At 39.7% G+C, this 24,714-nt stretch overlaps 1 protein-coding gene across 2 annotated transcripts in view; it reads left to right on the top strand.

Annotated features, from left to right (window-relative positions):
• iqsec1a (IQ motif and Sec7 domain ArfGEF 1a) overlaps positions 1-24,714 on the top strand; it is a 100,475-nt gene that overhangs the window by 3,595 nt on the left and 72,166 nt on the right. For both annotated transcript variants that reach the window (XM_085444400.1, XM_085444407.1), the window contains exons 2-3: positions 16,005-16,034; positions 22,831-22,938. In XM_085444400.1, coding sequence (XP_085300526.1) covers positions 16,005-16,034; positions 22,831-22,938 — 138 coding nt within the window. The remainder of the gene's footprint in view (positions 1-16,004; positions 16,035-22,830; positions 22,939-24,714) is intronic.

Below are 24,714 nucleotides of genomic sequence, written 5' to 3'. Positions count from 1 at the left end.
ATTCAATGGTAGAGATAAACTTTTTTTTTTTTTAAGATTATGATCACTACCTTTGTAAAACTCCACCCAGCCCCATGTGCATCATTGTTTTTACTTTTTTAAAATTGATTGCGAAGCATTACAGGCAACAACATGTTTTTGTCATGCACTGGTAAATGTCGACAGTTTGTCTCTGTACGTTTCAGACTAACTGGAAGAAAATGTCACTATAGGTGTTATGTATTAGACAGTTATTCAAATGAATGGATACTTGAAAAACTGGCACTTCATTTGCCTATTTAAGCATAAAATGTCATGCAACTTCCATCACAGAAAAATCGTGTTGATTTAAGTACTTGGGGAATGGAATTTATATGATTAGAGCTGCATGAAGTCAGTTTCTTAAAAATATTTAATAGTAATTTTCTGTGAGTCCAAAATATTAATCTGAACACTTACAGCCAACACTGTAAAAACCTAGCAATGGTTTTATTCATGGAGTGAACCAGAGATTTCCAGAATCCCCTCTGTGTAAAATGTTGACTTTAATATATTAGATTTGTTGTTATTTGTTCTTAAACAAGTGTAGTTAACACATATTTAACCAGATAAGGGCTCAATTGCATATTTTAAATGCAAAATTTCAGAAAACTGGATGTAATTAGTTGACTGGGATTTATAATGTTGTCTTTTCCCCAATTTACATGTGGTGTGATTCACCATGCTGTGGAAAGATGTTGGATATAGATATATGTTCCTGTGAGACTAGAAAAGTAACTGCTGAGCTCATGCTGTGTGTTAAACTTTTTATTAGGAAGGGGGGAAAAAGCATGGTGGGGGGAAAAAGCATGGTGGGGGTTGGGGGCATGGTCACGTGATGCATTATGCCATTGTTTTGCTCATTTCTTTTCTTGAGATTAAAGCCATTACCTCTAACTCTTCCTGCTAAATGTACCAATATGTAGGGATGGGTATCGTTTAGGTTTTATCCGATACCGGTGCCAAATCGGTACTTTTGATACGGTGCAGGTGCTTAAACAGTGCTCGAATCGGTGCTTAAAGAATGGAGAACACAAACTTTGTCCAAAAACCTCTTTTGTTTTTATTTTTAGCAGTCTCTTTTTTTTCTGCAAAATGATAAGCACCATCCAGCCCCACGCACGGGGCGATCCGCGCTAACTCGCTAATGGAGATTTACCACACCCGCAGTAGATGTGCTTGAAGCACTTGTTGCAGGCTGCTGAGTTTGCATCTTTTGCTGTGAAGTACAGTCAGACTTTTGACCGCTTCGCCTTGGGCATTTTTAATCTGTAGCTCTGCTCTAAGAGAACGTACGTACCTGGGCCCACCTACTATCCTTGGAAAGGTTAAATTATTGGCTAGAATCCAAAGTGTATGACATCTCAGGAAAAAAACAAAACACCGAAATAAAGCACCGAAATGTGCGCTGGTTACTACCATTTATGTCAGAACCATTATGGCACCGGATACCCATCCCTACCAATATGTAGCGGATTTAGTGTTACTTCATTTTGCTCTCATTACAGGTCAAAATATAGTTTTTAGTTCCTGATTGTCTGCTGCAGCCAGCATGCCTTTTTCTTGTTAGATAGTGATCTTGAATAGAGTCTGTGATGTTTGTTCATACTGTATATGGGAAGCGCTGAGCTATGCTGGCAGGTTCAATTGTTGCTGGCTGAAGATGACATCTGTAAGTCACTTCAAGAGGGCCATGAAGAAAGAAACAAAAACACAACCACTGTAAAACAGCTGTGGGACTACAAGTCAAAGAAAAGGGGAAAAAGTCTACTGAATGACACATTACCTTGCTTACTGGTGTCTCTGGTTGGCTATAAACAGACGGGTTTTCCCTCTGTGTTGTTTTTACATTTTTTTCTCTTTGTCCTCTTTTGGACACAACACAGAGAGAGCAGGAAATATGATGTGAAACTGATAGTGGAACCTGTGGTGAAGAGTCAACCTATTTATCAGTGAACTCTACAGAAAAGGTTCTTGTAACATTGTCAGTCAGGTTCTCAGGATGGACAGCCACTGCCAAGGTATATATATAAAAAAAATCTTCCCAGTTTGCACAGACCCTGTTATTTTATAAACTTGTCCACCTGGGTGACTACATAGTGGCTTAGAAAGACTAACAGAATAGGAATTATTCCCAGTCAGTGTCGGTGTGTGGCATTCAGGTGAGAGTTAACAGTCACATACATATTATGTTACTTCTGGCTCTATGGTTGCCTGCCTTGTCAGCCCTTTAGTTCAACAGTATTTATGCTGACCATATAGTTTCTTTCCTAATGGAGTTTGTTTTTAACAGCCCTCTATAGTTTCTTGTATTCCTTGTACTCACAGTGGAATTAAGTTACACGTATTTCAAGACAGCGTTGCAAGTTTTCGCTGCACGCATTAATGATAAGTGGTTACATGTGCAGTTATGTTGAGACTGTGGCAGCTTTTCGGCCACGTGTCCCAGGTCAGTCTCAGAAGCGATTAAAACAATTACAGCCACAAATTAAACCTTTAATGAAACCTTTTCAGTGTTTGCGAAAAAATGTTTTTCCATGCGTGATGCAGTAGAAGCTGCTGTTTTAATCAGAGTGGATCCACTGTGATCCGAATAGGTCCTCTGGGGTTTGGGGGTAGAATGCTGTTTGCGATTACTTTCATTTCTTATCTCTGAGCTGGTGGATGCGTCTGCCAGGCCACATTTAGCATTCAGACTTTGTCCCAGGCCCAGATAGCCAACCGAGTGTAAACAAAATTTGTGATGCTGATGTGATTGCTGGTGTGATAACTTCAACTGTAGATGACAAACAGCTGATATGTCATTTCTGAAACTCTTCTTCTTTTTTTTTTTCACTCAGCCTTTGAGTTTTTAGTTTTCCAAAGTGTATTAAAGAGATATTTGAATGTAGATGTTTTGGTTATTCTATGTTTGGAAATCTGATGTAATTATGCACTGAAACAACAGTGGAAAATTCCGAGTCATGTTAGAGATTTGAGTTCAGCGACTGTGGGAGAAGACTTTGTTAATAAATTTTATTTATTTTTTAATTCCAGGCAGTCTTTGAAAATGAAGAGCATAAAGAAGCATATGTGCTCTTGAGTGATCAATTATTAATCAATAACACAAGAAATTATTTCAAACACCAGTGCTCGAACAAGACTTCTGAATGCTGGTGAATGAGCAGCAAAGCTCTTGAGTTGCTGATGATGTGCAGTGCTAGGCTTGGTTACTTGCCAAGACACAGACTGCATAGTTTCTGTAGGGCTGTGAGAACAAGAAGAACATTTTTAGGCAGGCAGTGCATTTTCAGTATATGTTTTATAGATTCATTTACTGTCATTTCATATATTCAGCAGCTGGTAAACTGTGCTTTGGAGCAAATGTTTGACAGTTAAAGCAGTTGGATATTTCATTTTCTTTTTAAAATGCATTTGAGATTTGGCTTTTCTTTAATAAATGTTCAACAACAAAATCTGAACCATTCCTATCTTGTAAAAAATGGAGTCCCAGACAGTTTGACTAACCAGAGTCACTATTTTATGACTCCTCTTGGTTGCACTTATCAAACACGGTAACGTGAGCATAAGAAACAATGAATGAGAGAGGTAAATGACTCAAGTGACACATTTATTGAACTTAAATAATAATAATAATCCACAAAACACCATAATACAGCAATAAGTGAACAATTCTTCCTTTTTCTCTTTTTCCGTTCTCTTTTCTGTTTAGATCAGGGCTGCCCAATCCCAGTCCTCGGGATTGGGACTGTAGGATAGTAGCTCCCGGGAGCTACTATCCTGCAGCTTTTAGATGCATCCCTACTCCAACACAGCTGAATCAAATGGTTTGATTACCTCTTCAGCATGCCATCATGTTTGGCAAAGGCCTGATAACAAGCCATTCATTTGATTCGGGTGTGTGGGAACAAGGATGCATCTAAAAGCTGCAGGACGGTAGCTCTCGAGGACCGGGATTGGGCACCCCTGGTTTAGATAGACAAATTGTTTTGTGCGTTGTGTTGTGATACCGCTACATATCTTTGTGGTAAGCTATTGTGAGTTGCTCCGTGAGATTCATACCTAAATAAGGAACTTGCATTTCAATTTCTAAAGCTTTGGTTTTTTTATTATTTAATTTATCTCATTATATTGCAGATCTAGTGCTTGGAACCAAGCCTGTTAGTACTCATAGGAATTAGAATAGAATAGAATTCAACTTTATTGTCATTGCACATGCACAGGTACAGGGCAACGAAATGCAGTTTGCATCCATCCAGAAGTGCTTTAGTGATATAGATATATTACAATATATATTAGCAATAATATAGATATGTGAGTATATTACAGAAATGGGTCTATTATGGTATGTTATAATGTACACGGTATGAAGTATGTTGTGAATATTCTATAACTATAAGTATGTACAGGCTGTAGTGAGTACAAGCTATGTACAGGATATGAACAGGATATAAATATGAAAAACTATACAGAATATGAAATAAATAACTTTACAGAATCTGAGATATACAGCTATACAGAAATGGGAACTATGCAAGTTGTAAACAGTTGTAGGATTAAAGATTATCGAATGTACAGAATGATTATTTACACAGAGCTATACAGTAGTGCAGTTAAGATAAGTGAGGGTGTAGATAGTTTCTACAGAGGCTATATAAAGTGCTAGTGGTTGTGAGTGGTGGTTCAGTCCATGTTATTATTGTGTTTGAGGGTACAGTTGTCCATTGTGGGTGTGTGTATGTTCAGTCCATGAGTTTAACGTGGGTCAGATGTCAGGAGGCAGAGTTCAGGAGTCTGACAGCTGTGGGGAAGAAGCTGTTCCGGTACCTGGTGGTCTTAGTCCGGAGGCTCCTGTGGCGCCTCCCAGAGGGCAGGAGGGTGAAGAGTCCATGTGATGGGTGACTGGGGTCTTTGATGATTTTCCCAGCCCTTTTCAGACACCGCTTCCTGTAGATGTCTTTTATGGCAGGAAGTGGTGCTCCGGCGATGCGCTGGGCAGTTTTCACGACCCTCTGCAACGCCTTCCGGTCCGAGGCAGAGCAGTTCCCGTACCAGACTGTTATACAGTTGGTCAGGATGCTCTCGATGGTGCAGCGATAGAAGTTCACCAGGATGTCTGAGGACAGGTGGTTCTTCCTCAGAGTCCTCAAGAAGAAGAGGCGCTGGTGAGCCTTCTTGACCAGCTTGGAGCAGTTGGTCGTCCAGGTGAGATGTGTCGTCAATTGAATCAATAGATACTCAAGTACTTGATAAATGTCCTTTCAGGTAGCTGATTTTGGTCAGTACTGTTGTTCACTGTCATCTGTGGTTTTGTATTGCTTTCTGTGTGGGTTACAGATGTTATGTCTTGGCTTCTTTGCTGTAATTTGCTGCCTAAGAACAACTTAGTTGCCCTTCCTAAGCCCCCTCTGTTGAGCTTGTCGACTGGAAATTGGCAGGTTCATAAATAGTTCACCCCATGCCACTGTAACGGCTTTAGCATGTGTTTTGGGACCACATGGCTGGAAAGAATAGCATAATGGAGAAAGCTGCTTCTTGTGGCTGGTGGTGTCCACTCATTTACCCGGTGATCTGCTGAACAATCAGTGTGCCAAACCAAATTTACGAGCACATGGGCTCCCATTCTCCAGCAAAGCCCCCTCTAATGAAATGCCCCTACTAGATTAATGTCTACACAGGGATGATTTGCATCCAGACCCACCTATAAATTTCAGGCAATGGCCAAAGAGAATTTGAAACTTGCACTCAAAATCAACTGCAGGCTGCCTTTAGGTGTAATAGACTGTCCCTCCTCAGTGTGACTGCAGTCTTGCTGGAAGGAAGCCAGGCACTGCTGACCTCTGGTTCCCCCAATCAGGCCTATCACGACACTGTTACAGTTGTTTTGTGTCCTTTGTTCTTGCTAGTTGTCTCATAAGATAGGATAATTATGGCCATAATGAACACTGTTACCTCATGGGGTTACAAGTAAAGCCTTCACCAAAAAACCGTTTATGTTTAAATCACCAAACTCAGCTGGATTTAACTTGCAAGTAAAGTCTTGATATCAATTCCTGTGGGATTTGAGAGTAATGATGTCAGTGGACTAAATAAGGATAGTATGGCGCCATTTGACATGCGTTTCAGAAACCACAATGATTGGATTGTGACTGAGCGTCAATTCAGTGAATGAAATGAGTGAAAACAAGGATGCCTGAAAGTCAAGTTGTGGGGCTTGTTTGCATTGCGCTTAAATGATTTATGATCGGGAACTTCAGGGATAAACCAATAGATCTGACTAAGGTGTGTTGATGGACATCGAAGCTTAAGTAAACACGTATGGTTAAAGTGTTAGTCATATAAACCTAACTTCTCATGTGTTTTTCTCTTTTTTTGGGGGGGGGTGTCTTTTTAATAATTTAATCTAACTCGCTGCTGATGGTAGTGTATGAGTAGTGAGGTATATCAATTGTCTCACCTTGCTCTGAGTAGGAAAGAAAGAACACATGCTGTTTTCTCAAAGCGCCGAACAGCTTTTGCAGATACAGTATTGTTTGGCCTATTCTTGCTGTTGGCCGTGAAATGAAAATGATACAGTGCTGTTTTTACGGTGTTGTAGGTGCCGAAATGCAAAAATATATGGGTCATTTTAGCCAATTGCTAGGCAGTTGCTAGGCAACGTGATGACGTTATAATATATCATGTGCAATTCAAGTTTTGTGGCAATAAATGAGATGTTGTTGTGATGAAATAAAAAAGAACAGTGTGCTTGCCTGAGGTGTTATAAAACCTAAAAACGGGTTATTTTAACATGTTGCTGTGTGATTGCATGACATCATAATATCTGATACCTATGAGAACCTTCAGGGGCCCAAGATGTACTTATTGGCCAGGTTTGGTTGCTCAGCCCCTGATGCTGTAGTAGGATTTGGCAGACAAAGGAAGAAACTCACAATTAGATATTGTGCGTATTATAGTACCATACTGCATATGATGTAATGGAGCACTGAGCTCACGATTCACAAGTAGCACATTACAATGACAAGATTTTTTTCTGTGTTCTCATAGTTGGTTATTTTCAGAAAAAAGCAAACAAAAAACTGTTCATGGAGACAAACTCAGCTTTTTGCTAGAAAGTTACAATATTATGTTTACTCAAAATGTACTAAATGAGTCTCATCTTTTTCATTTTTGTCAGTTTTGTGTTAAAGAAGATTTATGGATGATAAAATGTTCTCTTCTCTGTTTATTCCCTGATGTTTTTGCTTTCTTTATTATTGCAAACTGTGATCAGCACTGAAACAGCACACTTGTAGCGGCCACAAGGCCAAAGTATAGTTGCCTGTTCATTCTTTATTTCTTCACAGTTGAACCAATTATCTGCCTCACAGCTGTCAAAACCAGCTGATGCAGCAGCTGAATCGAAGGCAATTTGTAGCATAGTACCTGTGGAGAGCTGTTTGAAATGCTGCCACTAGTTTTCTGCCAAGTGGGAGTGCGGTGTGTGTGTGTGTGCGTGTGTGTGTGTGCGTGAAAAGCTGACAAGGTGGAGGCTGAGTCAACAGTTAAACACAGATGAGGAGCTACTGCTTACACACACTCTTCTTAGTCACCATGGATAGATGTCAACACAGGCCTTGTTACAGCTGGCTGGGCTGAATTTTCTGTTGCGAGTACTTAACTGGTTTGTGTATTTAAGTTTGCTGATGGTTACTTGCTGGTTTAACAGGTTCAATTGCTTCCACTCAGGTGTTGGCTTGCGGTATGTGCATTTCAGATGCTTGTAGATGGAGTGCACTTCTTCTCTTGTTCTTTATAACCTCAGACTTTGCAAGAGACTCTGAGGGCTCACCCAAATCCGAGCAATATGTTCAGGAATGCAGCATGAGTAAGAGTGAGATCCCCCTGTATCCAGCTCACTTTGTTAGGTCAGGTGTTTAAGACCACTTGGATTCAAAGTGGGAGGAAAAAACCAGTGCGCCTTTTTAACATGCTCAAGAGCTTTAAATGTCTGGAAACAAAAGTCTAATATTATTTAGATGCTATTGTAATCTCGCTGATTGTGTTTATGTTTGAAACACGACCATCCAAAAAGTTGAGAGGCTGTTTATATACGAAGAAACACAAAATTAAATTTTAATTTATAAACCATTTAAAGCCTACGGCTCAGTTTCCCAGACATGAATTATACCTAGTTGTAGATCATAAACTTTTCTTTGAATGTTTTTTTTTTAAAAATTTTAAATTTACTGGTTAGATTTGGTCTGGGACTGCAGTTAATCCATGTCTGGTAAACATGCTGATTATGTTATTTTGAACATTGCATAGAGAGCTATTTTGAATCTGATGCCAGCAATCAGGGACAACATTGTTAGTTTAATTAAAGTATTTACATGATTAGTTATAAAAAGAGACTCCCTGAGGGATCGTCTTCTGCGAAAAAGTGAAATATTGTTGGTTCAAAGTGTTTGACAATATAGTACTAAAGTCAGATTGCAAAGAATTTGGGAATTCCCTTTAAAGAGGCAGAGAATCCACATCTCTGGATGAAATGGACAAAGAACTAATATTGAATGGCCCTGCTATTTGGGCCCTTAGGTATGACTTTATTAAAAATAGACATTTTCCTGTTGTGGAAATGTGTTGCTGCATCCAGAAATAATGTAGTTTAAAATTTTACCATGCGAAGAAACATAAACTATGTCCGCTTACTCCTCTGGACCAGAGCTCAACTGTCCCGTGGTCTTGCAAAACAAAATTTGGACACTTTGTCCACAAAGCTAAGGAGCACAGGGAACATCCAGCAGAGTGTCTGAAATGGGGACATCACTGAGCTTTTTCTTTCTTAAGCAGAGTTTTTTGTCATGCCATATGTAGTTTTTTCTCATACACAGTATAAAAGATGGACATAGCTACTAATGTCACCTGTTGGTATTTGAAGTCCCATTTTGAGCATTTCCAGCGCAGCCAAAAAAAAAGAATGTGAAAAGCAGGTGTTTTTTTTTTTTTTTTTTTTTTTTTTTTTTTAAACTGCATGCTCATTGGCTAACGACTAACGATTCTTAAAGTCATTAGGAAAGCGTTTATAGCAGCGGTCTCCAACCTTCTTTGCACCACGGACCGGTTTATGCCCGACAATATTTTCACGGACCGGCCTTTATAGTGTCGCGGATAAATGCAACAAAATAAAACCAGTACCGGTACCGAAAAAAAGATTTAATCATAACACACATGAAAAGACCCAGGAAAACAGAGTTAACGATAAAAACGATAACACTAAAAACCCTGAAAACCATACATTTCACAGCCGAGCCTCAACTCTCGCGGCCCGGTACCAAACGACTCACGGACCGGTACCGGTCCGTGGCCCGGGGGTTGGGGACCGCCGGTTTATAGAGTCAGAAAACTGCTCTCCTATTTACTACTTCTGATGTTTTACAGATATTTAACAACTAACCAGGTGGGATTAACTTGTCCATTTTGGCTGTCTGACAATCATGGTAACTATGTAGGAATAAGGCCCCGGTCTCATAGGGCTAGAAAATGATCTGCGACCATCTGACAACCTCCTGTCATAAAGTAAAAGTGAATATTCCACAGCTGGTTGCAATTGGTTGCTAGAGGTTGATGGCAGTTGCTCAGAAAATGATTTGCGAAGTCTTAGTTAACACAGGTCTACAGACGGGTCAGTGATGTCCACAACCACTAGGGGAATAAACTTTAATTTCTCAAACCAGTTTACAAACCACTTCCTTGTGATTGCTTTTGTTCGCTAGCTAATCGCCGCGGTCATAGTTTTAATGGAGGCGACAGACTTGTCTGTGAAAGTGCATCACCTTCTGTACAACCAGTTTCACTCAGCAACATTATTGTACATGAAATGGACAACTTGCATATCTGTGAGGCCTTATTGATTCTTGACCAACATTCAAGGAAGACTGCTTAAATTAGCAAGGTGATGTCAAACCATATGCTGCACATATTTCAAGAGTAATGCTGCTTGGAAAAGAAAAACTACCTGAAAGAACCCATTGAAAATCTTTTTGCTCATTGTGAAAACAAAAAAAATTACAAAGAGTGTCTTGAACCTTTTGGGCAGCTAAAAAAAACAGTCTTAAGCACAGATGGGAAAACTCTGACTGGTACTCCAGTGTAGATGATGAGAACTTAAAGTGGGCAAAAGAAGAATGGGGCTTTGTGCAGTTTTCTTGTACAAGTGTGTATGTGTGTACGAATGTGTGTTTGTGAAGAATTGCCACTTTCCTTTTATGCAGGAGCTGACAGCCTGTGGGGGTCATGCACCAGTAACTCCTCAGAGATACATAATTTGACAGCACCATGAGAAACAAACCACTACAGAGAGGACTCATTAGATCTGCTTAGCAAGACACATTTGTGCTTTTAATTAGCTGCTGATTAATACAGATCATTTAGGTCTCAGTAATATGGACACAAGAAGTGTGTATTGCACTGAGGAGCCTAAGACTTGATGAATGGCCTTAATTTATGTACTTGACTGGGGGGAAAAATGGGAAGTAGTAATAAAGACACACAAACAAGCATCTTACCAGAGAAGCAAGTGTAAAATCTACATCAAACATTAAAATGATGCATCTTGACTGCAGTGTTCTTTGAAAAGGAAACATCTTATAAAATATTGACAATAAATGTGAAAAGGTACACAAGAGCGTCTAGCTTTGGTGTTCCTCCTCTGAGGGACCTGTCAGCGTGAGTGAGCTGTTATAGCCGACCGCAGGTTCAAGTCATTGATCATTTGATGGCATTGTTCTGAATGGAGGCAAGAGCCACGAAATTGCAACAAGGCCTGTTCTGCTTTCAGTAGAAAGTTTTGAAAATTGAGTGCAACTCTGGATTTGATTTATTATTTTTCATCACGGCTTGAAGGAGTTTGATCGCAGAAGCTTAAAGCATTTCATAACTGCCACGCTTGTTGCTGAATTCCACAGTATATTATTCAGTAAAGCCACTAACTGTTTAGGTAACTTTGGAAATAACTTTGGTCTATCCAGTTCAGTCAAGGACTGCGACGTTCATAATGGCATTCCTGCTGTTAGCCTTGTCAAGTGCGAGGTGAAGAGGTCAGAGGTGAAGATGGGTCTGTGTGTCCTGATTGTATTTATTTATTTATTTTAAATGTTGAGGCCGATAGAACACAAAGTACAGTAAGAGAATTGCAGTAGAAATATGTGGTACAGCACTGTTTGCATGCAGTATTAAATATGGTCTCCAGTGCAGTAGTCTTATTTGCAATGTCATCAATCAAATGCCTTAAAAAAATAAATAATAATAACTACAGTAGCTTCTGATATTTTCTAAATAAGTGGAAGGAAATGGGTGCACATGTTTTTCTTTATTGCCCAGTGCTATTTTTTTTTTATTTTTTTTTGCCACATTAAAAGTGATGAAGTGCTAGAAGCTATTTCTTCGAGGCCTAACCCTACTGAATATTTTACAGTGAAAAACAAATAATGGGTTTCTAATTACATTGGGACAGGCCTTTCCTGAAAGAGGTGAGGAAAGTAAAACAGCTTTAGGAAAATGTGCCCAAGCTTTAATAATACATGGTAACGTATCTGAAAGCGAAGAAAATGTTTTACCTACAATAAGCCATACACAGTGTAAAAACAGGAATTTGTTGGAAGCAAGGTGTGTTTGTCTGTGTGTTGCACAGTAGATGATGTTCCAGTTTATTTGATGCTAAGCAGGGAGATATGATTAAATGAGCAGACTAATGCATTTCTGCAGCCGTGTCCAGTTGCACTTACTCTTGCAGAAACGCAGATTGATAAACTCTGAGTCAGCGTTCTTTGCACTCGCTCTGCCCTCCCTGATCATTTCCTCTCTCACAACAGGAAACAGACTGTCCTCACAGCAACAGACTCTGTATCTGATCCAAAGGAGAAAAAAAAGGGCTTAAATATGTACCGTACACATGCAGTGAGGTAAAGGGCAAGTGGAAGCCACTGAGATGGCAGTAAATGTAATACTGGTTGTGGGGTGGAAATCTTAATTCTACCACTTGAGATTTCACTTCTCTGCAGGCCGCTATTGGAGAAACCACCCTCACAGCTTGAGGAGGCCTTCCTGTGGAATGATACTTCCAATGGGATTTGGCATTTCATGCATTATTTAAAAGGCTTTGGGAATGCACCTGAAAGTGCCTGGTGTTTCAGCGCAATGCAGAAGAAAAACAGCTCAACTTGGATTCTTGCTTTCATTCATGTATTTGTCATCATTAAGATGATAGTTTCCACTTAAATAAGGCAATAAAAAGTGGATTTCATTTTTATTTCCATTACCACCCAAATTAGCTTTGAGAACCTGAGTGAATTAATAATCCATTAATATTCTTTTCTCATATAACCCTACATTCTGAAGGCGCTTTTTCTCAACTCGCTGTTTTCCGTAGCCATTTCGGAAATCTAATTTGGCTCAAATCTAGTTGGTACAATTCCTGATTGAGTTCTAATGACTCAGTCAAAGAGGCAGGTCCTGCAAATCGCAGTAAAGCAGCCATCAGAGTTTTTACATTTCATTGTACATTGCTGAAAATATCAGCAGCAGCAGCATGTCCTCAGTTTGATTCCTAGCCAGCAGGATGTGTACTTCATGCTTTCTTTCTCACCTTCTTTCTGCCTGTCTCTGCTGTGACTAATTAAGGCAAAAGAATGTCTTTAAATGGATGCACCTGTCACTTACAGCCTTAAAATGGCTTTAATTGGTGCTTCTATCATGTCACTGTAACCGTTACAGAACTTTATGGTGAGTTTCTGCTTACTGTTTAGGTAACTTGATCATTTTGAATCGTTCTAACAGCTCGTATGTGTTTTTTCAGCTGTTGCAGGCAATTCTAAAACCCACTGAGCACTGACTGCTGGGGATGGTGAGCATCGGTTAAAGAGGGAAATATTTCCTTAAGGGATCAATAGAGATGCACGCACTGGATTTTTAGACATGAAATTCACCAAGTGATCAGAAACATGACTCTGTGAATGCTAATTTTAGTTGCTCTGTAACAGCTGGATTTGTAAATGAGCAGCTGCTTCTTGTCAGTTTCCCATATTAAATTAAGAATTGTATGAGCACTTGCATTTGCAGCCTTTTTGCCAGTGCCCTTCCATAGCCAACAAGTTAGTGACTCAGGGGCAGAAAGTCAGGCTCCATATGAATACAAATGACTGATGATACATGGAGCTGTATAAGATGCAGCAGACTGTCCATTTGTCTTCTGTACAAGGGTGACAGTTTTGCAGGAAAGACCATAAAAATGAATGCCTCACCACACAAGTCAGGATTTCTGCAAATGTAGTAACAGTAATAGTAGTAGTACTAGTAGTAGTAGAAGTCATATTCAATCTGTAGGCTGGAGGAGCTGTCCAGGGTACTGACCACTTCTTGTGTGCTGTGGCCGCCTCTGAGGATGGTGGGTTAGAAAGTGGGAAGTTGTTTAAAAGATGGAAATATCATTTAGTCAAAGATTTGTGAAGCATGGTTTTTGTCTGATCATTTTTTTCACTGATGCATTGTATACACAGCAATCAATTTCTCCAGTAATTGTATCTGGACTGGAGAATGTGTGTCAATGAATCTCATCCCACCATTGCATTATATTGACTCCGCTGTATTCTTACCTCAGCCTATTTCCACAGTCCAAATGGGATTTGCGTTAATGAAAATGCAGACGGTATCAGGTTTCTTCTGTGCTTTATGGAAATAATTAAGATTTTTGGATGCCGTTGCTGAAAAATTGCTGACAGTCTTAAGGAGATGTTTAGGTGAGCTATAGATATTTGAAATGAGAGGAATGGTACATGGCCAACACCCAGGCAAGCAAACAAGTAAAATGACTTGGAATGATGAGGAGGACAACAATCACCAATGAAGAACTATGCAGAGAATCATCAACAATAAGGATGAACAGCACAACCCTTCTAAGAAAAGCCTTTGTATGTACAGTACCAGTAACTATACCGTCTATTCACAAATGAATCCCTCATTGTTTGGTTTGGTTAACAGTAGAGACTACATTTTATTTCTGTAGTGTGAATAGCACTGTACTTGCTTTTAAAATGCTATTTACTAAAGGCAATTTCTAAAAGAACCTATGAAATGGCAGGGTCAAAGGTTCATAGGTATGACCGACCAAGCTTGCAGCTAGAACTGCAATCAAGCATTTGGAACAACTGGCAATAAGTCTTTCACATCACTGTGGAAGGATATCGGCCCACACTCTTCTTTGTGTGGTTGTTTATGGTCCATTAGTCCATCGACTTTGAGTAGACCAATCCAAAACCTTTTTTCTTTTTCTTCATGGTCAATCAGATGTGAACTTGCTGGTGTGTTTGGGACATTGTCATAACACAAGTAAGCCTGAGCTTTTGGACATGACATGCTCGTTGGAGATTCTCCAAGATTTTCTGCTAGAGAGGAAAATCCATGGTTCCAGGAGACCATCACCACCATGTTCCATTGTTGGTATGATGTTCATTTTATGCTGTTAGTTTTACTTCAAATGAAACCTTCCAAGTCCTCATGAAGATGTTTTTTTTTTTTTTTTTTGGGAAATCTGAGACAAGACTTTGTGGGGTTTTTTTTGTTTGTTTATTTGTTTTCTGCCAGATATGTCATTCTGGTCCTGTCTCTTTCTTATTGTTGAATCATGAACACTGAACTTAACTTAGGCAAGTGAGGGCTCCAGTTCTATTGTGGCCTCATGGATGAGTCGTTCATGTGCTCTTGTAGAGATTTTGGTAGGCCAGCCGCTCATGGGAAGGCTCTCATGAGAGATCCACTATGCTTTCACTATAGTGTCTGTGAAGGTTCTCAGTCATCCAGGTCATCGTAGGCAAAGGAGCTTGCAAAGAAAAGCGTCTGGACTTCTTTAAGTTGCTTGAAGACGTTTCACCTCTCATCCGAGAAGCTTCTTCAGTTCTAAGGTCAAATATTTAAACCCAGTGGGAGTATCCCCCCCAAAGAGGGACAAAAGGACCCCCTGATGATCCTCTAATCACATGAGCCAAGGTGTGAAAGCGGGTGTGGGTCCCAATCAGCCAGGGTTTTGGGTGAGCTCATTGTGAAACCTGACCCCACCTTATCATGCGATTTCCTGAGGTCAGATGGCCCAGGATGTGAGTGGGCGTTAAGGCGTCTGGGGAGGGAACTCAAAACTGGATTATAGATGGCAGGCAGTTGGTGTCGTAAACCCCCGCCTCTGTTCAAAGATGGTCGCTCACAGTGGACATAGATGACTATTTTCACTATAGTATGTGGTTGTACCACATACTTTTTAACATGTGGGCCACCCTTGCTTATGCTGTTTTCGGTCAGTCAGCCAGCCACAGAGAAGTTCTAACATATAAAGAGCCTTACAAGCAATGGAAAGTGTCCACTGTAGCCACGATGTGTGCTTTTCATCCCCTTTTTTCCCTTTTTGATCCATATTCCCTTAAATGAATCAACATGTGACTACTGCATTTTGTATTTAATTGGATTATTTATTTGTGTATTTTACAGCACTGTGGCTGTTACAACCAGAATAGTTGTAGTTTCACATTTCTTGTCCACGAGTCGTCTATTCTATTACACAGGCCATCATGAAAGTTTCATGCCTATCTAAACACCAAAGTATAAAAAGGTTGGGGTTTTTTTTTTTTGTCTTCAAGGACAAGATACTGGATTCAGTAGACACATTTTTGACACATTCAGTGGAATATTTTGTAAATGTCACACCAAAGTTGTATCTAGAATATAAATTGTGTCCACTTCTCAGGAGACCAGATTGATCTGTTTAAAAGTGTAGCACCTGTCAGTGTCAGATAGCTGCACTTTACTGCAATAATGCAGTTGCTGAATCAAAGCCTGGTGGTTAGTGAGCCATTTTATGTAACTTCACTTGTCTTTTGCTGTCCTACTGAAGCACTGCAGCATCCCTGTTTCTACCTGTTTAACAAAAACCATTAAAACCGTGTGTCTCATTTGTTTTTCAGATCTGAATGTGACGCCTCCAGAATGGTCAGGTATGTCCACCTGCTTTTAAAAATCTGTTATTATTGTTTTTATCTGTTTAGGTTGATGCATCTGCCTGATACTTATCTAATTTAAAGAAAAGCTTGTGCCTTTTGGGGAAATCGTCTTATTGCTCCAGAAAATACTTTGGTGAAGACACTGTCCTACATAAGTCTTTCAGTTTGAGTGAGGAAAATGAATAACCAAGGATCATGAGGCTAGCCAGGGTAAGTGAGGAACTGAGGTAGGGCTGTTATTGGTGTTTCTTGATATTGCAGTGTGGAGGAAGTAATGAGATTTTTATGTCCAGTCCAAGGTCACACTCTTCTGTTGATAGTTGCTGGCTGTGTGAACTTCGATAGCTGGAGATTTATAGGTTTGTTTCTCCTGACAGAGTTAAGTTGTGGGTTGATTTAAAACTGTAATGTGAGTCCATCATTTGCTGTGAACAAAGCTGAGGGAATATGGCTTGCATGCAGAGTAGATGGGCTTCTCTTGCTGGTAAACACACTCCTTATCTGCAGTTTCTCTCTTTAGGGATGTCTCGCTATGGGATCCAAACAGTCTCTCCCCCTGCCTCTGTAGTGCGGTGTATCAAGAACCTAACAGAGTCTAGAAAAGTTGAAAAATTGTGGCAGAGCCTGTCCCGTGTTTTTGATACCAATTTTCCAGGCTGTGTCTGTTCTTTCCTTATACTCTCTGCTGTCTGCACTCCCAGGCTGCTTCTCTTCTGCTCTAAATGTCCCATTACAAATCTGAAGTAAATTCAGAGGGCCACAGCCTGAAGATGTGTGCCAGTCTTTGTCTTTGTACAGTCCCAGGATATGTGTACTTCAGTATGTGCTTGCAAAGCAGAGACGTGTGTGTGTGTGTATATGAGGTTTGTTTCACACTCGGTGTGTAAATCATCCCAGAAAATGGGTTATATGAAACTTTTATGTGTTCTGTATGAATTTGGATAAATCAAAGCGTTTATCCTTAATTTTCTATTTTGGACTTCTTCTTTTTTTTTTTTTTTTTTTTTTTTTTACTATTACCAAATATTAATTTCACTTAAAACATCTGAATTGAGTTTTTAGCTGCAAGACTTTCTTTGGACATTATCAGGGTTATTGTCTTCTTCCTGTGTCTGAAACGGATGTGAACAGATTTTTTGGTTATCATAATTTGATTTTTTTCATATACCTCAGCCCTGTAAAAGCAAAGAAGCAAAGCAGTAGAAATGGAGGACAAGGCTTGAGAGCCAAATAATCCCATCTCACCAAATTGGTGTTTTGATGTAGTTGGAAAAGTCTCAAATGGCAGCAGCCTTCTGCTTGCAATTCTTGCTTGTGAATTTGGCCACAAGTCCCAGAATCTTCCGTTCGTTAAGTGTCCCAAAACTGTTAATATGCTTATGTGTAAAATGTGGTTCGAAATTCAAGCATTAAGCATCTCTGCCAGCACAGTTTGGATCTTGCAGCTTTGCTGGGAGCTGCACACAAACTTGATACTAACTTATAATACTTGTGACTGAATTCTTGCTGCTGCTCACTTTTTAGCAATAAAATTTATGGTAGTCTGTGTAAATCAGTGAAAAGCTTCATGACCTCTCACCCCACATTGCAGGACTAAATCTACATTACATTTTAGAAATGGATTGGTATGTGTGCTGAGAGAATAATAAAATACTTTTTAAGCCTATGAATAAATCCATCAGCAAACAGTTTAAGATTCAAGCATTGATTTAATTGAATGAATAATTAGAGCAAAGTGCTGAAATGCTTTTAGGGAAGGTTGATATGTATAAAATAGTCCAATTGGTTAAAGAGGGTAACTAAATCTAAAAAGAACAATTTACCAATACAAAAACGAAGAAACTTATATTTGATTTTAAAATGAATACACACAATCATATAACACAAAAAGCCTTTTTAGCTGTGTTTCTATGTCTGCAGACTCCTCCCACATGATCAGGAATTGAGCAAGCAAATGTGACACAAAATTATACCTTAGGCACCTGACGGTTCTTATCTATATCACGTAGTATGATGTCAACGTGCTGCCTAGCAACCACTTAGCAGTACGCTAAAAATACCTCTATTTAACATGTACGCTTCCTCTATAGGACCTTATGAAAGCATCATATCATTTTTACCCCTCAGCCGTAAAAGGCTGATGTGGTATTATAATCACCCAGCGGGGCAGGCAGGCGGTGTATTCAAGTTTTTGAGTACAGCGATTTTAGATTTTATACCATAGGTGCATCTATTAAAAATTTCAGAGGTGTTCGAAACAACTGAGTCTCGCTGTTTGAATGTTGACCTCAAGGTCAAAAGTCAGCTTTTCTGAAAATCACCTGGGATTTTCAAATTTATACTATAGGCGCACGTACTTCGAGGCTGAGGGGTAACACCAGTGGTTACTTGTATTTGTATGTCAGGAAAATAACATCTAATCTATATCCACAAAACTTAAGTCTTTAATTATATATTATGATGCCATCAGGTTGCCTGGAAATCCCCTAGCAATGGCCAAATAAGACTTAGTTTTTTGCGTTTATGCGCCTACACACATGAACTCATCCCATCATTTTAATTCATGGCAGTATCATCTCATTTATATCAACAAAAGTGGAATTATGTTACAATATCGTCGCATTGCCTAGCAACCACATTGCAACGGGATAATATGGCCCATTTTATTTTTTTCTGTTCCTGCTCTTATGGTGCTTTTATGAGGTTTTGTATCATTTTAAATTCAGTATAATAACAACTAATTTATATCCACAAAATCTAAATTAAGCATGATGTGTTATGACGCCACCAGGTAGCTTGGCAGCCACCTAGCAACATGCTAACAAGACCTTGTCTTAGCATTTATGCACAAAACACCTTTTGTGTTAGGTTAAACAAGCGTGCTAGTATTTTTAAAAGGAAAAAAGAAAAAAAAAGTAACATTTATTGGTTTGAGCGTAATTCATTATCTCTTTGACTTTTGATTAATTATTTTGAGTTTTGGAAATACAAATTAGGTACTCAGTTAGATGCTTTATTTCACAATTTATGTATTCAAACTGTCCACAATCTAAAATACTGTATAGGTCAGATGTATTAACAAATTCAAGTAAAGGCAATCAAGATGCTCATAGCAGTGGTGCAATTGAGATATAAAATGAGAAATTCTAAAGATAAGATCTACAGAACGGATTTTAAATGATGATTTTTAACATTAAACATAAAAATTTTAAATTACATTTGAAACAATAAAATCTTTGTATATAAAATGTATAAATAAAATCTTTTTTAAGCCTATTTGCGATTCCATACTAAGTTTCACTATGCACATCTTCTGTGTCTTATAAAAAACTTTTTTCATGCTACTGCTTCTAATGTTGTTCCCATGATATGGATATACTATCTCAGTGCAAATATTCTTAGCAACCAACCAGCAGCCAGATTCAAATTGCTGTGACAGCTACCATAAATTTCTCCGTCACTCACTCGATTCATCTTGGCCTTGAGTTTCCTTTTGTATCGCAGCTTAAAGCTGTTTACTGTAAAATCGCTACAACTGCCAAAACAGCACTCTGCTGACAACACACAGCAGACTTACAGTCACTTACATCTCTCACCCTGTTAATATGCCACACCATGACACAAGTGAGTCGGGTTGTTTAAAATTTTCTGTGTTACATGGCTTGGTAGGTTTCATTATCATTTATAATGGAAAAGCCACCGAACTTGGTTCAGGCGCTATAAATAAATAAGCCATGCTCCCGGAAGATTGCTTTGCACTGGTTTGATAGAAGTTTGAGTGAGCGTGTGGGGAGAGATTGGCCCAGTCGGCGATGGGGGATTATTCTTATACACACTCCATGGCTAATGAGAGAGGAGTAGCAACATGGCGGTGTTTAATTGGTCTGCTGTTGTGTAATCAGAATGGATGGTTTCATTCAGATGTGATTACACCCGGGCTCAGATAGGAAGGCAGGCGCTCATCAGCCTCAGTGACCTGCTTTTATTGGATTGTTCTTCAGTGAATGTTTAATGATAAGGTGTTCTCCCACTCCACATTTTGTACAGCACTCATTCATAAGCCCGACGAGCACATGGCCAAAGCCTAGAGCTGAGGAGTAGTCGGGCACTTAATCACGCCAACTGCATTGGGAATGCAGGATGAAAATGCTCTTGTCTTATTTATACCTGTTTACTTGGGCTCGGTGAGATTGTGTTTTGTGATGGATGGCAGTTGTTATAGTTGTCTGGGAGTGTCTGAGAACAAAGAGCAAGTTCCAATTTCATATTGTTTCATATGCTGTATCCATGACCGTGGCCCTTTTGAGCACTCCACATTCTGTCTTTTTTTTTTTTTTTTTTTTGTATTGAACATGTTTGGCTTCACGCACACGAAGGCCAGCTTGTCAGCAAGCTGCAGTAATAGTGGGTGACTGGAGGTATTCTGGAAAGCCTTAGCGAGGGCTGCAGCTTTGATTTCCCCGTAGTCCTCCGCAGAGAGTTGGGGAAACAGAGAGGAGGGGATTATACAGCTCAGTCATTATTGTAGGAATGACAATGAAGAGAATAAAGCTTTGCTGGGCTGTTGTTTGGGGGGCGTCAGAACCCCTTTTTAGAGTGCATCTCAAAATAATACCATAGGCAAAGCCCTTCCAATTAATTCAAACATTAAGTCAGAGTAATTTGTTATTGTAACAGGATTGTGGGAAGATTTATGACGTTCAGTGATATACTATAAGAATTAACATACAACATTAAAGAGGAGCAAAGAGACTGCACTCTTGCAACTTCTATTGCTCATGAGGCTTTTCCTAAAATAGGCTTGGAACTGCAGATTTCTCTCTGAAGAGAGGGCATCTCTCTAGATCCGCACAATGCGTGGGGTGAACTGTACTTAATTCACTCACAAATCTATCCTACAAAGAGCCGGGCTGTCCTCCAATGCACTGTCAGGCAGCTGAACTGATACTTGTCTACAAGCACGAGACGTGACAGTGACAGGCCTGTGTCGCAGAACTGCTCCAGTGCAGTCTTGAACCCTTGGCCGGTGTACTCCTCAGGGATCACACAAACCTATCTCGTGTTGCCAATTTTGATGGGTAGGACACAGAGCCTGCTGTTTGCACGAGTCCTTCCCGATTAAGAAAACTGCATTTCAGATCTTAACAAGGAATTTCCTGAAACAATCCCCTACAGACACGGGAGTGTGCAGTGTGTGGTGACAGAATCCGAAGATGCAAATTAAAGTCACATGACGTGTCACTCTCATGGGAAAGACCTGACATTTATTTATGGTCTGAAGCAAAGTCTGAGCCTTGACTCTGTGGGACTTTCTGAAAAACTAATGGAGGACGGGAAGAAAATTTCAGACTAATCCAAGGTTCACAACTCTCAACTGAGCCAGAGCAGAGACATTAGCATTTTTGAAATTAATAATTCATTGTGCCGAAACAGCAGCAAATGGCAGCAGCCATGACACAATTAGCCACTGCTATGTCTCAGGGCCTCGGTGCAAGATTTTTCATCTCGACACTGAGTTAAACAATGAACAATAATAGCGTTTTTCTTCTGAAGTAAGATGCGGCTGTATGTTTTCGATGACGACTTCATTCTCTGGCAGAGATGGGTGGGTTGACTATAACCCACAGCTTGAGAAATGTGCTTTGCCCATGATAGACATGCAATCCAATGGGGGGCTGGCTCAGTGAAAACCTTAACAGATGAGAGAGAAATATCTCTGTGGAAGTGATCTCCTGTGGAAGAAGATGAGAAATGCCTGAATAATCAGTAGTAGAGGAAGAAACTATTTTAACTTTACAGACAAAGCACAAGCCGTGAAGTTGCATATACTCAACAAAGGAGCTTAACTTATGTGAACTCCCAATTATGTAAATAGGATAACTTGAGAATGAGGCGACATAGGAGTTACAAATTGGTACCGTTGGTGTATTTACTAAAGATCTCAGTGATCTCGACTTCAAGGTCAGAGGTCAAGTTTTCTGAAAATCTTGTGAATGCGATGCGATAACTTGAGAACATACTATTTTGAAATTGATACCATAGGTTTGTTTTAGGAGGCTAAGGGATTGCATTTATTTTCTTTGACGCAGTCAGATTGAGGTCTTTTTTTCACCCCAAGTTTTCACACGCATTACATTTTACTGTTACCTACTGGCATTTTACCCATATTTGTTTCAGAGAAATGTAATTATCTGGCAGTACAGACACCATTTTGTTATGTTATCAGTGTGCAGCACTTACTTTGCACCACTGTTCACAAAATCAAATGAGAAACAGGTTTGGAGTAATATTAATAAAAAAAAAAAAAAAAGAGCATGAAGTTATGCATACCTGGATGTATTTCTTGTACATGAAGAGTTCAAACATTTATATATCTTATTGAGGACATCTAATTGACATAATGCTTTCCCTGGCCTCATACCTTAACCCTAACCATCAAAATGAATGCCTAAACCTAAGCATAATCTAATTGTAACCCTGATACTAAGATGACATTTTGAGCCTCTAAAATGTCTTCAAACTCGTGGGGACGGGGATTTTGTCCCCATAAGTGACTGTTGGTCCCCACAAGTATAGTGTCATGCCAATTTTCTGTCCTCACAAAGAGTCTAAACATGGGCGTGCACGCACGCACGCACGCACGCACGCACGCACGCACGCACGCACACACAAACAGACTCACACAGCCGTCATTTCATTTTAAAAATGTTTCTGTCATATCTGTCCTTGCAGGTACCACATTTCTGTTTTTTCTTGTTTGTTTTTTGTAACACAGTGTGTCCTTTTGTAGGAGACATACATCTCTACCAGTTGAAGTCACAGAGAATCCCGGGAGGTTGGTTTCTGAAGGTTGCAGAAGAGTCACCCCCTGCCGCAAGTGGAAGTCTGCTTCCTTTGGGTACAGTGAGATGTTAATTTTAACAGTTACTTCACATTCAGTTTGTCTCATAAGCACTGCAGCAAAACAATATTTTCCTTGTCTTCCGCTTGTTAATGTCTAAAACTCTTCACTGGTGATATTGATCGCCCTGCTAATTAGCCTCTCTATGTCGGAAGTATTGGCCGTGACAGCTTGACAGCTGCAAACTTTGCCGCGTCCTAATGTTCGAGGCTTTGCAGCTGCTTTCATCAGCTTTTTATGACACAGCAGTTTGATTGCTGCAGTGCCTTTTTTTCTGATCTGCACATTAAAGTCTTCTAACCAAATGCACTGTAGGAGGAAATCATTAAGTATAGCCTTCACGAAATATGACCCTTCATTGCTGCGTACCCATTAGCTGTGCTGAGCTTGGACCTTGACAATCTCTCAACAATGAGGAGGGAGCAGAGCACAAAGTCGCATCGACGGGACAGACTTGGGGGTGGTCTTTAAAAGGCATGAGTTTCATAAGAGACACCTCCCTGTGCTGTATGCTTCATCATCAAAAAGCAACGTGCCCTAATCCACAGCCCAATTTTAGCTCGCGTGCAACCCAAAAATAAATCCTACTGCATAGTGGGAACATGCTCTATTTTTAAAGAGCAGTGTTCAGAGGTTTCTGATGAGTAGTAACATCTGTGGGTTGTTTTTAGACTTCTGTAACACTGCAGAAAGGAGGCTTTGCTATTTCTTGCTGATTAATATCTCATTCACTCATGCTCCATCTATTTGTCTCAATATGATTGTTATACAGTAAGTAATTTTCAGGCGTAAAGTTAATGGGTTAAATGGATCATGACTGCAAACAAGATGATGGCTGTGCTTTGAGGTTTAATATTTTCCTCTTCAGCTCAGCAGCACTGCTTGCGTCCGTCAGCGTTTACTTATCTCACAGTTAGAATGGGATAATTATTAAATGATGGTAAAAGAGAACGAGCCCCCTTCCTGATTGTTTTGGCTTTGCTGATTGATTTCAAATGGTCTTGCTTTAATGCTGCGTCCCAGATGTAATTATTAATGTGCGCAAGTTAATTATTATTGATCTTTCCTTTTAGTTAGAGAGCTCACAATTACCAACAGCAAAAGCAGAAAAATGGATCAGTTTGGTCAACATGATAGAGTTGTGTCTCACACACACACAGACACACACACAGTCATGTTTGCATATCTTTGTGGGGACATCTAATTGACATAGTGCTTACGCTAGCCACTACACCTAAGCCTAACCATAAAAACTGAATGACTAACCCTAACCCTTAGCCTAAACTTAACCATAACCTAGTTGTAACCCTAACACCAAAACCACATTTTGAGTCTCAAAAAATGTCCCCATAAGTGCTGTTGGTCCCCACAAGTGTTTTGGTCCCCACAAAGATATATAAACATAGTACACACACACACACACACACACACACACACTCATTTACACACTTGCACCGGTGCTTGCACACTCACAGGAAATGGTAAGTGACAGGGTGGACTGGAAGTTTGCAAATCAGATCACTGCATGCCCCAAAATGTAAGCAAACATTTGTTATAAAGGCCTTGGTCACAGCTGTCTTTTGTCATGCTTGACTTGTTTTGGAGGGTATTATTTCCTTTAGAAAGAGAGGAAACTCGCTGCATATGGTGTTTCAAAGGTCCTGTGCCAGATTTGAACCCAGGATGTTGCACTGTACACCACAGTGACTAGAAAACAATATTTTTTTTTCACATCATGTCTGAAAATAAATGTTGGGTTATCCTTCCTTCTCG

Source organism: Copadichromis virginalis, linkage group LG20, assembly GCF_057382275.1.
Source record: "Copadichromis virginalis isolate Kocher_CV1m ecotype Utaka linkage group LG20, C_Virginalis_male_GT1.1, whole genome shotgun sequence".
Taxonomy (NCBI): Eukaryota; Metazoa; Chordata; class Actinopteri; order Cichliformes; family Cichlidae; genus Copadichromis; species Copadichromis virginalis.
The sequence above is the reverse complement of the archived record's forward strand: the minus strand, read 5'-3'. Positions and strand labels throughout refer to the sequence as shown.